The 13,443-nt window shown below is 44.6% G+C and overlaps 1 protein-coding gene across 12 annotated transcripts in view; it reads right to left on the reverse strand.

Annotated features, from left to right (window-relative positions):
- The window catches only part of Epb41l4a (erythrocyte membrane protein band 4.1 like 4a), a 211,158-nt gene that overhangs the window by 32,984 nt on the left and 164,731 nt on the right, over window positions 1–13,443 (reverse strand). For all 12 annotated transcript variants that reach the window (XM_006525628.4, XM_006525627.4, XM_030250327.1 and 9 more), the window contains one exon: window positions 3,285–3,375. In XM_006525628.4, coding sequence (XP_006525691.1) covers window positions 3,285–3,375 — 91 coding nt within the window. The remainder of the gene's footprint in view (window positions 1–3,284; window positions 3,376–13,443) is intronic.

Genomic DNA, 13,443 nt, shown 5'->3' on the forward strand with positions numbered 1-13,443 from the left:
TCTAAATATATATGATATTGTAGTATATGTGTGTAATTACACACATATATACACATATGCACATCTTAAAGGAGTTTAAAACAGGTATCCTGTATAAATAATAGTACTTTCTCCAAAAGCCATGAGTTATTAGATAAAAATCTCAATGGCAGGCGTGGGATACCTTCCTAGGAGTTTTCTTTTTTTCATAATAAAAATACTTTTTACTTAATAATTAAGTTGTCCGTTACAATGAATTTGATGGCAGAACTAAAGGCATGGATGAAGGGGAGCCTGTTAGTGAGGAGGTAGCCATGTCACCGGCCTGCTGCACACAAGCAGTTCCTGTTTAACCCCTTCATTGTGTACACTGAGTTTTCCTATGCTTGTACTGTCTTAGCATGCAACGTTACATTTCGGTTCCACTGGACAGTCTTGCTCAGAAACTGCACAGCTCCCACGCCAGCCCTCAGCATATGCCTTGTGATCATCTCTATCTGGGTTCCTTCATTTCTACCCAGCTGCTTTCCTTCCTCTGGATTTTGGTCAGAGAGGCCGCAGAGACTCTCAGAACGACAGAGGTGGTTGCCATTGCTCTTGCTCGTCACCATAACTAGGCGGTAAGACCACAATGTTGTGGGAAACAACACAACTTGATTGCAGCATCTATAGAAACCAAGCTAGAATGATCTGGAAACCTTCCCCCTCCTTTCATAGTGCTGAAAGTTGCTATGTAGGCCACTGGGGGAGAAAAGGCAGCAGGGAACAGTTTGAGCTCTGTAATCCTGGACTTCCAGGCAACATGTGCCCACAAGTGTAATACTGGAATATTAATGGGGCTAACCAAATGCCTTCTGATTGAATTGGAGTCCTACTCCACAAGAGAGAACACTTTCCTAATGATGGGGGGGGGGAGGAGAGAGGATAGGGGAGAGAGTCCTTCCCAGGAAGAGAAGCAATCGTTGCTACCAAGTAGAGAAGGAAGAGAAGCTGTGTGTAGTAGTTTGAATGAAACTGGCCTGTATAGGCTGCTGTGTTTAAAGACTCACCGAGACTTCAAAAGCCCGTGCTGTTCCCAGTTAGTTCCCAGTTAGCTCTGGTTCATGCCTAAGGGTCAGAAGCAAGCTCCCAGCTCCTGCCCCAGTGCCACACCTGCTTGCCTGCTGCCATGCTTTCTACCATGACGATGGCCATGGACTCTAATCCTTCGGAACCACGTGCCCCAAATTAAATGTTTTCTTTTATAAATTACCTTGGCCAACGTGTTTTATCACAGCAATGGAAAAGGGCACCCATTCACATGAGGCTGGCCAGACTCCCTGGCTCCAAGTTTGGCTCTGAAGCCCTGAAAGTTAACCCTGGGGAGGGTCAGGTTACTCTTTCTGACCTCTGCCCAGCTTCCGGATCTCTTGGCTCCATCCTTCCAGATCAGAATGACTTCAGAATGCCATTTCCTGACCTAGTATCATCTTTCTGCCCTAAGAATGTAAATATAACTGAGTTGTTACTCAAGCCCAACAAATTGTTCAGGCACACCCAGGGAAACCGAAGAGATCAGCGGAAGGACACGGGGGTCACTTCTCGCTTCCTCTGGAGTCTTAGCTTGCAGAGAAAAAGAGTTACTTAGCTGCTAATCGACATTTAATCCTGGTCCTTAGAGGGATCTGGGCACTTGCTACAGAATATGGCTGTAGCAGAATTCTTAGCAACAGCAACAAGAGGAGAAAGAAACCAGAGAAAATAACAAGGGTGTTGTAAAAATAAAAGAAACACTCTATCCACAGAGGAATACTGCACACCTGCACAGGGTACATCCAACAATGGTACACACATCAAAGGTTTAGTAGTGAGCATGTTTTTACATAGGTTCAATATATTGTTCAATAATTTAAAACCAAACTTTCAAAGATCAAGTTTTCAAAGTAAATGCTTCCCTTTTGAACAGAGAAAAAGTTTAAAAATAAATAAATAAACAAACAAACAAACAAACAGTGAAGCTCTAGTGTTGTAGCACAAAGTGTATGTGTTTACTAAGGTAGGAAAGAAAAATGAGGGGAGAGGGAGACAGGGAAGACTAGAGAGATGAAAAGAAAACCATAAGCAACCACCTGTTAAAGAGTAACAAAATCTCAGGTGACACAGTTACTATGTTCCTTCCCCAAACTCCTTCTCATCTGCAGGGCAGTGGCATGGGAAGGGGACTGGGTTCCCTCGGTGAGGTTTGGAGGTCTGCATTTCACGGAAGATGGCTGCTCTTATGTTGCCTATGTCATGAGCCTGCCCTGTACCTGCAGGTGTAGCTGCTTCCACCCAGCAATGCAAGTCCAACTAGGGAAACCGAGTTAACGAAGACACATTCAAAGGTGAAGAATGTGCCCTTCCAAAAGAAACATTTGTAAGGAGAGTGCCCCAGAACCGAAGAAAAGGAGACCGGCCCCAAAAAGCGTAGGAGAAACATCACAGCTCTGGAACCTTCTTCACATTTTTTGTAATTTTCTTACTGGGGAATTAGGCTTCCTCCAAGTCACTACGGAGCAGTCGAATGAAGGCGCCATTGTTAACTAACAGAAGACGGGGTGGAGGATCATCTAAGGCGTCTCTGCAGGTCACTCAGCTCTGACTGCTGGGGCATCCTCTCCATGATGCAAGTGGGATGGCCTCTCTAGGGGAAGTCAACTCCTCAAAGCTGCTCATTGTGCACTGATAACGCTACTCCATAGATATAATTGGAGACCGGAAAAAAATTACTCTAAGACTCTCTTAACAGAGAACAAAGCAGATCTTTCAGGAACCAATCCATATAACATATTAAGAGGAGTTTTTTTGTTTTTTTTTTTTTCCAGTGAATGGCCCTGGGAAAACTGATGCCAAGGACCATGACGGGTCTTCATACATAGCTTGTGAATGCTGAGGCCTGGGATCTCTAAAGCTGCTAACCTCATCCCAGGGCAATGGCTCAGGGAGCCACTGTGAGGAATACAGTATCTTAAACAAAAACATCACCCTCTTTACTCCCCCAGCCCCTTTAAGCTAGTCCGCTGGATGATGACTTTAAAGACCACATGGGACTGTCAGCGTGCCGATGCATGCTGCAGACTGCGTGCGCATACTGTCTGTGACTTCCTCCATGAGAGGCAGGTTCCAGTGTTTGAATTTCACTGACATAATGACATGTTCTTAGGCTCAGACTCTATCTACTAGAGCCCCTAGTTTAAAGTGCTAATCAATTTACCAAAGGGAAAAGATTCTTAGCCTTGCCAACGAGGGAAAGAACTTTCGTAGAGCGTACAACGGCGCACACAGACCTTTTCACTGGGGAAGGCGCAATGATCTTGGTGGTTCCTTCATTCTCCCCGTTTTCCGTGTTTGCAGTTATCCGATTGATGTTGTTTGATCCTAGTAACAAGAGAAGAAGAGAGATGGATGACAGGAGACTGTGAGGAGGAAAACAGAAAGACACGGAATAATTACCTGTAAACGCAAGTTTATGGCTGCTGCAATGGTCCAGTCAGTCACGTGGGTGCCATGCAAATGCAGGGACCAGACTTAGGTTCCCAGAACCCATGTCAAAGAGCCAAACGTAATGGCAGGTATTTGTGGTCTCCATGCTGGAGAGGTGGAGACAGGCAGGTCCTGGAAGCTCAACAGCCAGCCAGCCTAGCCGCTCCAAGTCCCTAGTCTCCATAAATGTATCCACACTCTAACACTCTTATACAAACATAAAGAAAAAAAATGCGAATTTTGGGTAATTTGTGGCCCATTTTATTGATAGATTATGACTCCTAATAAGTGATCAACCACTCAATAAACCTGAGGTATTACTATCTGATACAGTGCTGCCCCAGGAGTCATAAGCTATGACCTTTGAAGAATATTAAGTAAGTAAGTTCTCATATCATGACTTTTAAAACAAAAACTTAGACTCTGAAAATAAGATTCTAGAATATTCATTACCATATTGTAAAATAAAACATTACCAGTTCTTTGGGACCACGCTGTAAAGTGGTTCAGCCTGTCATGACTGGTCCCACTTGAAATCACTGTGAAACTCCCCCAAATTGATACCTGTGAGAACATTCTAACACAAAATGCCAACGGCAGGAAGAAAAGTGAGCATGTGTTATGTGTATTCATTACCAAAGAAAATTCTCATATGTATCTTTCATAAAACACACCTCAAAACCTAAAGCTAAATTTTTTAAGTTTATCCCACCACTGATTTGCATACAGACTAGATGAGCCAGCAGAGGGAGCCCACAGCAGATACTTTGAGGAGATTCTGGTTATAAAGTCTGGCTCCTGGTCTCCAGGCAGAGATACTGCTTTGTGTGGCCCTGGTGGCCAGTTTAGATGGGAGGGGCAGCCAGCTAATGAGTGGCAGGCGGGGACATCTTCTCCAGGGCTGTCCCTTAAAGGGCATCTTCAGAGGCAGAGATCAACCCGATGTCTACTCATCACTAAGTGCTAATCAGGCGAGTCCCAGAAATAGCTGAGAAGACCAATGAATGCTAGTATTTATGGAGTGTTTGTTATGTGTCAGACACTATTCTAAACAGTCCACCTGTATTCACTCATGGAATCTTCAAAATAGCTTGGCAAAGTAGACATCAATATCATTTCATTTTAACTATACAGATCTGAGCTGTAGGGGCCAGAGAGATAGCTCAGTGGTTAAGAGCACTCACTGAAATTGCAGGACCTGAGTTTTGTTCCCAGCACAGCATGGCTCACAACCACCTGGTAGAACCCCTTTCCAGGGGATCTAACGCCCTTTTATGATCTCCATGGGTACCAGGCATGCATGTGATACACATTCATATATGCAGGTAAAATATTCATGCTTTTAAAATAAAATAAATAAGTCTTTAAAAAAAAACACACCCGGAACTTTTAACCCTATAGCTCCCCAGTCAGTCAGCTCAGCCGCCAAGATTTAAATCTTTCCCCATGCCAACACACTGTCGCTTTCTATCTGCCATTTAAACACCACCTACAAATAGCAAGAGTTAATATAAATTAAAGGTCAGCCGGGAGACAGAGCCAGACACTTACCTACCTGCTTATTAAGTTTCAGGAGAAACAGTTAAAGGAAACTAGATCAAAGTGATTAAGGAACTTGACATTACTCCCAAACAATTGGTTGTTAGACTAAGAAAGATTAGCGAGTCTGAGAGATGAGAGCAAGCCTGGGTTAGCCAGGTACACTGCTTTGATTAGCACCAGGTCCACCTTTACTGTGCTGTGTGCCTCAGTGTGCCCGACTGGCAACAGGTGCTTATGTGGCCCTACCCTCAGTTCAGTAGGAGCAGTTGTCAGAGCAGAATCGACTTGCCCAGATCTAGTTAGCCACTTGATTTAGGGACAGTTCTTCAGCCATCTTCTGATGGTAAGGTTTGAGGATGAGCACACATGCATTTTCTATGAGAAAAACATTTATTTTACTACACTAGAATTGTACACAAGTCATAACTTGACACGTCAGACCACAGTCAACTCTCTGATGTCCCTCAGTGCTGTTGCAGGACATTGGAGCACTGTGACCCCGGAGATTGCGTCATTTAATGGGAAAAACTGTTTTTAGTCCTGGTGTAGCTCGGCCTTAGTGTACACCTTTAATCCAAGAGTGAACATAGGATTATTAATTAAAAACCATAGAGAGTAAGAAGGAGTCAGGAGGGTGGCTAGAGAGACGCACAGGAAGTAGAAGGGAGGGGCATGAGTTTGAAGGAGGTTTTCTGAGAGAAGGGCATTCCTGAAGGGGCATGCGCTGAGGAAGAAGGTCAGCTGGGTGCTTTTTCTGCCTTCTGAGCTAGCAGGCTCACACCCCAGCATCTGGCTCCCAAGTCTTCATTGGTAGAATGGCGCAATTGAGATTTTGTTAAAACAGCACAGTGCCATTGCTATTCATTTAGAGGTAGAATAGGTGAGCACGTGACATTAAAACGAAAAAAAAAAACGAAAAACCCTCATTTGGCAAGTAAGAAAAACTATATAGGAGAAGTAAAAGCACACAGAGTCTGAATCAAAGATGCCTGTGCCATAGGAATAATTTCTTTTAGTTACGTTCAAATATCAATTTGTAAACTTAAAAAAGTATTTATTTTTCTGTTTTATTATGGCTGCTTTTGCTTGAAGGAGGGCATGTGCACCATGCGCATGCCTGGTGCCTGCAGAAGTCTAAAAAGGAAATCATATCCCCCGGAGCTGGAGTCTCAGACCCTTGTGAGGCACCGTGTGTCTGCTCGGAGCTAACCCTGTGTCCTCCTCTTTAACTGCCGAGGGTTCTCTCCAGCACGGCCCCACCCATTCGCAAATCTTTATGATTAATCTTATTTTACTTAATCCTATTGTATGCTTTCTCTAACCTTTGATTAAAAAAAAAAAAAACAACTATAGACTAATTCTTAGGCCAAAATAATCAGGATACATTATGGCCACGGTCAACACAAGAAATCTGGGAGATTTAGTAAATTAACCATTTACTCCAGCACAAGCTATCTGAAGAAACAATGTACTCACAGAGAAAACAGAGCTAGCCCTTGGAACTGTTTCAGTTTTACTCCCAAGCTGGCAGTACAAAGTCACCTTGCCTTAGTTACCCTGACTTCTCTGAGTACTATGAGATAAAATGGCAAAGTAGAATAAATTAGCAAAATAAAAGATCCCCTTTTCTAATTCCGGAGATTACGGTCAAACACAAAAATGATCTAAAGACAACCTTCTCCCTATTACCACAGGAAGGTTTGCATCTGGCAGAGCAACAGTCTTACGAAACTGCACAACAAAAGCAGGTTTTGAAACACAAGCGCTGGAAATGGGCAGTGTTTCTGCATCCGATGGCCGATTATTTAAAGTTCACATGCCTGATGTCAGCTCATCCAGACAAAGGGGTCCCTGCTGTCTTAAGAGTTTCTGGCTTCAAAGTCCCAAGACAGCCATTTAAGCACATCCACCTCCTCTCTGTCGACGCACTGACGTTCAACATCGATTTGCTTCATGTCAACTGCAAGATCAAACACGGTATCTCCCAACACGCTACAGGGAAGATTAAACACGGGGGAGTGGCGCGGAAAGCTACTTGGAAAATCCGTCAATGCCCAAAAGAACCTCCAGAGCTCATCTGCTTTCGGCTTCCTCTTCCCTAACACTGCACTGCCCAGCCTGGGCAGTTGGTCGGCCTATATTCTTACTGGCACAATCAACTTGGGGGTGAGAGATCCATAAACACAAAGGTCCATTTTTTGCCAGCCCTCGGCCAGAGGTACAGAGATGCTCACATACCAAGTCACAGGCAGCCAGAGATGGTTTTCTTCTCTACTGCTTAGAATGCTAGGTTCAAAAACAAGACAGTGTGGAGCCTTCCCTCCAGGAGGCTGGAGTTTTAACTCTCTGGTAAATTGCACCCATGTTGGAGAGCCTGCCAGTGACCTGAAGCCATCTGTCCCTCAACTTTCAGGACCCAAAGATAGCCCTTATCTCTGGAACCAAATAGTGTCATGCACCCAGATATCAATTACTTTTCCTGTGATTAGAGGACCTAAATTGTGTCACAGGAAGAAAGAGCTCGTATACAAATTCCCCAAGACACTGGTAATACCCCCCAAAGCCCAATGGGACCCTACATCTTAAAGTACAGGATAGCAAAATTTCCCTAGCCACCTTCTTTCAAACCTCGGGCAGAGGGGTGAGCCCACCTGCCTTAGTGGCGGGTACTGAGCCACTCACGGCTTTACATCACACAAAGCACGCATAATGTATATAAAGATTAGCTTAAATTTTACTTTATTTTATTACACACATGGCTGTTTTGCCTACAAGTATATCCATGCACCACACGTGTTCAGTGCCCATGTAGGCCAGAAGATGGTATCAGAGCCCCTGGAAGTAGAGTTTCAGACAGTCATGAGATGATTGCTGTGGGCTCTGGGAATTGAACCCAGGTCCTCCGGAAAAGCAGCAAGTGCTATTAACAAAAAACAAAACAAACCTCCTTATTGATTCTTTGTGGGTTTCACGTCACGCACCTTAATCCCACTCATCTTCCCTTTCCTTCAACCTCCCCTCTGCCCTTGCAACAAAAGAATTTTAAAAATTAAAATAAAAAAAGCACAAAGACAACCTCACCATGGAAGCTCACGCTTTCAGCCTCACACCTTCACTTATAAATGTTCATGGCACGAGTCATTGGTCTGGCTTAAGGGCTTTGGCTTATGCTACACCATCAGTAATGGACCCTCATAGGGTCTCCTCTCAGATATCCTGTTGTTGCCCTGTGCCACGGAGATTCTGCAGCTGTGGATCTTCAGAGCTGGGCCTTTCATACACCCCAACAGTTCAGATGCTGGGGATAGATGTTGGTGTGAGCCAACTCAAAGCCATGGATCTAGGCCTGGGTGGTAGCTGAGTTGGTCAGCCCAGCAGCTCCCCTGCGACTGCACCATCAGGGTTAGTTCTCCACCACTGCCCCAGCCAGCTGCAGCGGGCAAGGGGCAGAGGCAGCTCTCCTGCTCTCATGCCCTTAGAGCCAGCTTATTCATACCCACACCACCAAAGCCAGCTCTCCTGGGATGCCCAGGTGGGGCCGGGGGATAGTGCTCTCCCCAAGTGCTGCAGGTGGTGAGGGGCAGGGCCAGCTCTGCACAGCCCTTAGACATCAGCATAGTCACAGGTGCAACCCCGCCTAAAAACATCTGCATGGTCTTTAGTGGCAATATGAACCACAGACATCAACACAGGCCCCTCCTGTTGCATGGCTATGGACTCAGATATGACTCTCAGCGGCAGCATGAGCTGGGACTTCACCATGGCCTCAGGTGGCGGGACAGGCTGTTCCTTTCTAGCCACCATCACATCTCTACCTGAACCTCTCTTCATATGCTCACACTGTTCTATGGCATCTCTTTCTCTCCCAGCTGTCCATCACATACTTGCTCATTGTAGTGGCTTGATTTATGGGAGGGCTACGGGGAGGGGGGGGGGCTCTGGGTGTCCTCCTTTTCCCACACCAACGAGTGGGCCCCCAAGGGTTACTTTAAAAAGGCTTACTTAGTTGAAAGAAAGTTGTTCTTTACAATAGATATCTCCCTGCTTGAGTTCTTCTCTGTGAGGTTGCAACCCAGTGGTATTTAAGGCTTTCATGTAAAGAAGTTTTAAAAGCTATGCATCTCAGTACATAAATATAAGATGAAAAAACAGTGCTTTTTCATTACAAGTTTAAATACTGGGCATATACATGCACACGTGTGCATGTTTGTGCGCATAGACCTACATGTGCGTGTATTCTAATCTGCATTGGTTATCAGGACAGTGCTAGCCTCCGATGTGTTTGGATGAATTCCTTCAACTTCTCTTGTGGAATAACAAGCAGAATTGGTGTTAGTTTGTTCTCCTTTGAAATGCTTGGTAGTATTGTACACTGAAGCCATCTGGTTTTGTGCTGGTCTCATCTTGGATGAGAGGGTTATTATTTATCATTATTACCATTACTACTTTACTTATTCATTTTACATCCTGCTCACTGCCCCTCTCCTGGTCACCTCCTCCCACAATCCTTGCCCCCACTCCCCCTCCCCTTCTCCTCTGAGCTAGTGGGGGCCCCCTGGGTATCCCCTATCCTCACACAATCCCCACGCATCAAGTGGATGAGAGAATTTTAAAAAAACTATTACTGATTAATCTTTTATCACTTTATCATACTATTTGTGACAAAAACATAAAAATGAATTAAATTAATTCCCTAGATGTTAAGATTAACTCCTGTAGCTGGGGAAATGGCTCAGTAGGTAAGGACCCGTGTGCATGCCTGAGGACCCGAGAGTGGCCCCCAACACCCATGTAAAAAGTCAGTTTGTCTGTGTCACCTGCACCTGCAACCTTTGTGCTGAGGGGAGGGGTGGGTGTGCAAAGGTGTAAGATAGACTTTTGGGGCTTCTAGTGGAAATAGCTAGTGAGCTCCAGGCTCAGAAAGAGACCCTGTCTCAGAGAAATATGGTAGAAGGTGACAGAGCAGGCTACCTGACATCCTCCTCTGACCCTCACCCCTTTATGTACAGACACATATATCACATATATGCACACTACACATGTATATCACACACAGGCACACTTCTGAATCTTTATTATATTTATTGGAAATATTAACATGCCAAAGTAATACTAATGTTGGCAAAACATTAAACATAGAAAGGAAATTGCTGCTTATATTCTTTTTTTGTCTTTTTATGTAGGATTCAGAACTTCCACAATATTGCTGCTTATATTCTAATGCTAATAATACTGGTTCCTTGTCCCAGAAAAGAGAGTCTGCAGGTAGACCCAAGTGACACTATGTGACCCTGCACCCAAGTTATTTCTGATTGGTGAATAAAGATGCCAACAGCCAATAGGTAGGCAGAAGAGACATGGGTGGGGTTTAGGGTTCCTTCCTTGGTTGGTGGGGAGGGGGTTAGAAAAAAACCAGGAAGGAGAGAAGAAGGTGAATGGAGGAGAAGCCACCATGGGTTAGGTGAGTCGTGAAAATGTAGCCCTGAGGGCTAGCCAATTGGAGTTAAGAGCAGCCCAGATGAAACATAGTAACTAATAACTCAGAATTATCAATAGGAAATAGACTGAATAACATAGACGGTAGATATATGCCCAGCACTTGTGCTGATGAAGGCTTATTGTAAATATAAAGGGTGTGTGTGTTTTTTATCAGGGAACTAAATGGTTAAAAGTGGGGTAGAAATCCCAGATTGGGATAAATAAATTCTACAACAGTTCTTTTAAAATATTTATTGGTTGTGTATCTCTCTCTCTCTCTCTCTCTCTCTCTCTCTCTCTCTCTCTCTCTGTGTGTGTGTGTGTGTGTGTGTATACACATATACATGCACGACTTTATGTACACTCCATATATTCTGGTGTCCAGAAGACAGTGGATCCCCTGAAACTGGAGTTACAGCAAGTTTGGAGTCATCTGAATCAGATGCTGGGAACTGAACCTGTGTCCTTTACAAAAGCAGCAAGCACTTCTAACAGCAGAGGTGTCTCTCTGGTCCTTAGAACGCAGTGCCTAATGAAATACATGGGTCTCATTTTCCTAATCGTTACATATATTATACCCAATTAAGAAATTTACTTTTGGACCCGTTCTGGTGTGTACTTCTTAAATCCCAGCACTCTGGAAGCAAAGGCAGATAAGATAGATCTATTTTAGTTGGAGGATAACCTGGTCTACATAGCAAGCTCCAGGCCAGCCAAGGCTACATTGTGAGACCCTGTCAAAAAAGCTAAGCAAACAAAAAGAACAAATTTTATATTGAGGAAACTAAAGAGATTGCTCCACAGTTAAGGTCTCTTGCTTCTCTTTCAGGGGATGAGAGTTTAGTTCCCAGCGCCCACTTCAGTGGCTCACAACTGCCTGTAACTTCAGCTTCAGTGGGCCTGATGCCTTTGCCTGCCTTCTACAGGCACTTGAACGTACATATACATGCACACATAAATAAGAAAAAAAATGTTTTTAATTTTACTGTTGACTGGATGTGGTAGTGCACACCTTTAATCCCAGCACTCAGGAGGTAACAACAGGCAGATTTCTGTGAGTTTGTAGGGCCAGCCTGCCCTACAAAGAGAGCTCCAGGACAATGAAAGCTACACAGTGAAACCTTATCTTTAAAAAAAAAATTACTTGTTTTGTTAGAGTGAAGCAGTTTAACCCTGGCTCCATTGCCATTTTAATCCAGTTGGGTTTTAAGGCTCCTTGTGCGCATAAGCAAGTGGGGACACTAAGTGAGGGTCACACTGACGTCCCAAAGCACCCTCACAGTTACCAATCTGGTGGTGACACATTAGGGCCTCTCGACCGTGTTGTTAAGTCAAAATGAGAAAACAACTGGGGAAAGGACATGTGGCTTCATCTTTAGAACCCTTTACTTCCCCAACACCAACCACGGAGCTTTAAAGACGTGGAGACAACAGACTTCCTTTGCAGGCGAGCTCGACTTTCCTCTGTACAATACGGGAAGATCAACGGCAAAGGGCACACTGGGGACAAGAGCCAGCGTGTCGAGTACCACAGACAGATTTCTTTCAGGGAAAAAAAATAATCTAAAAACTCATTCAATCTAAGCTACCTGTGGCCTAAAAATCCTCCCTGACCTTATGTCCCCTGACAAGAGTCAGGACATTTGACCCCAAACAGGGAGGGCTCTTTGGAGCTGAGCTGAAGAAACTTGCCGAAGCGAGGTGTCACTACCTGCCCTCTACTGCCCCACAGAGAGGGAGGCAGACATAGATGGGCGGGAGATGGAGAGAGAAGGGCCGAGGCAGACACACAGACATGGAGCATGGAGAGAAAAGTAAACACCAAACAGAAGCCACACCCTCTGCCTTCTGAACTGCATTTTAGTATATACACCTCAGCTCTGCCCTTATGGATGATTTTAAAAATGTATTCATTTTTCTTCCTAAATACTCTACCCTAGGACTTGCATATGCCAGCTAGAGATCTACTCTGCTAGCCTTCAAAATGGCTTCCTTTACCAGAGATTACCTCTAGCCTCACTCAAATTATCTTCCTCGATTTTTCCAAGGATCTGCTGTTGTTTGTTGAGAAGTAGCCACAGCTAGCCTTGAACTCACAGAGATCCACAACCCCCTCTGCTGGGATTAAAGGCATAACCATCATGTGTGGCCTTTATTATTGTTGTTAAAGACATTTTATTTTATAGTTTATTATTTTATTTATCTATGTGTCTGAGGATATATACTGACTGAAGCGACAACTACCTCACAGGGGTTCTGGAGTCCCAATCTCTGTCCTCTGACAGAGCAGCCAAGACTTAACTGCTGAGTCATCTTTTCAGCCCCTCTCCTCTCTTAGTCAGCCCCACCGTGCCTGCCTGCCTGCCTGCCTGCCTGCCTGCCTGCCTGCCTGCCTGCTGCCTGCCTGCCTGCCTGCCTGCCTGCCTGCCTGCCTGCCTGCCTGCTGCCTGCCTGCCTGCCTGCCTGCCTGCCTGCCTGCCTGCTGCCTGCCTGCCTGAACTGTGTCTTCCATATTTCTAGGCTGTAAGGGGTTAAGCATGCAAACATTACCTACAGATCTGTTTCTCATCTTTGCTAATTTACCCATTACCAGCTGATCTAATGATCTTGAACATCCTGGTCTTTATTCTTTCACCCACAAAATGGGGTACCTACCATCCACCATACAGTGAACAAGTGGATTGAATAAGACAGCTTATAGACGGTCCTTGACACAGCGGTTACAGGTGCTAAAGTCTTGTGTTTGTAACTTGTACAGATGAGAGGCCATGTTTGTTTGTTTTGGGTTTTTTTAGTGTTATTTATTCATTTTGCTGCATGAAATAGGGTCACATGTCAGAGGTGCTCAATAAATTCTTGCTAAATGAGAAGGAGATGCTAACAGGTGTCCTTTGTGGTAAAGTTAAGGCTTGAATGTGAGCATGTAATAGGTTTTCAGTTTTC

The sequence above is a fragment of the Mus musculus genome, chromosome 18 (genome assembly GCF_000001635.26).
Source record: "Mus musculus strain C57BL/6J chromosome 18, GRCm38.p6 C57BL/6J".
NCBI classification, from domain to species: Eukaryota; Metazoa; Chordata; class Mammalia; order Rodentia; family Muridae; genus Mus; species Mus musculus.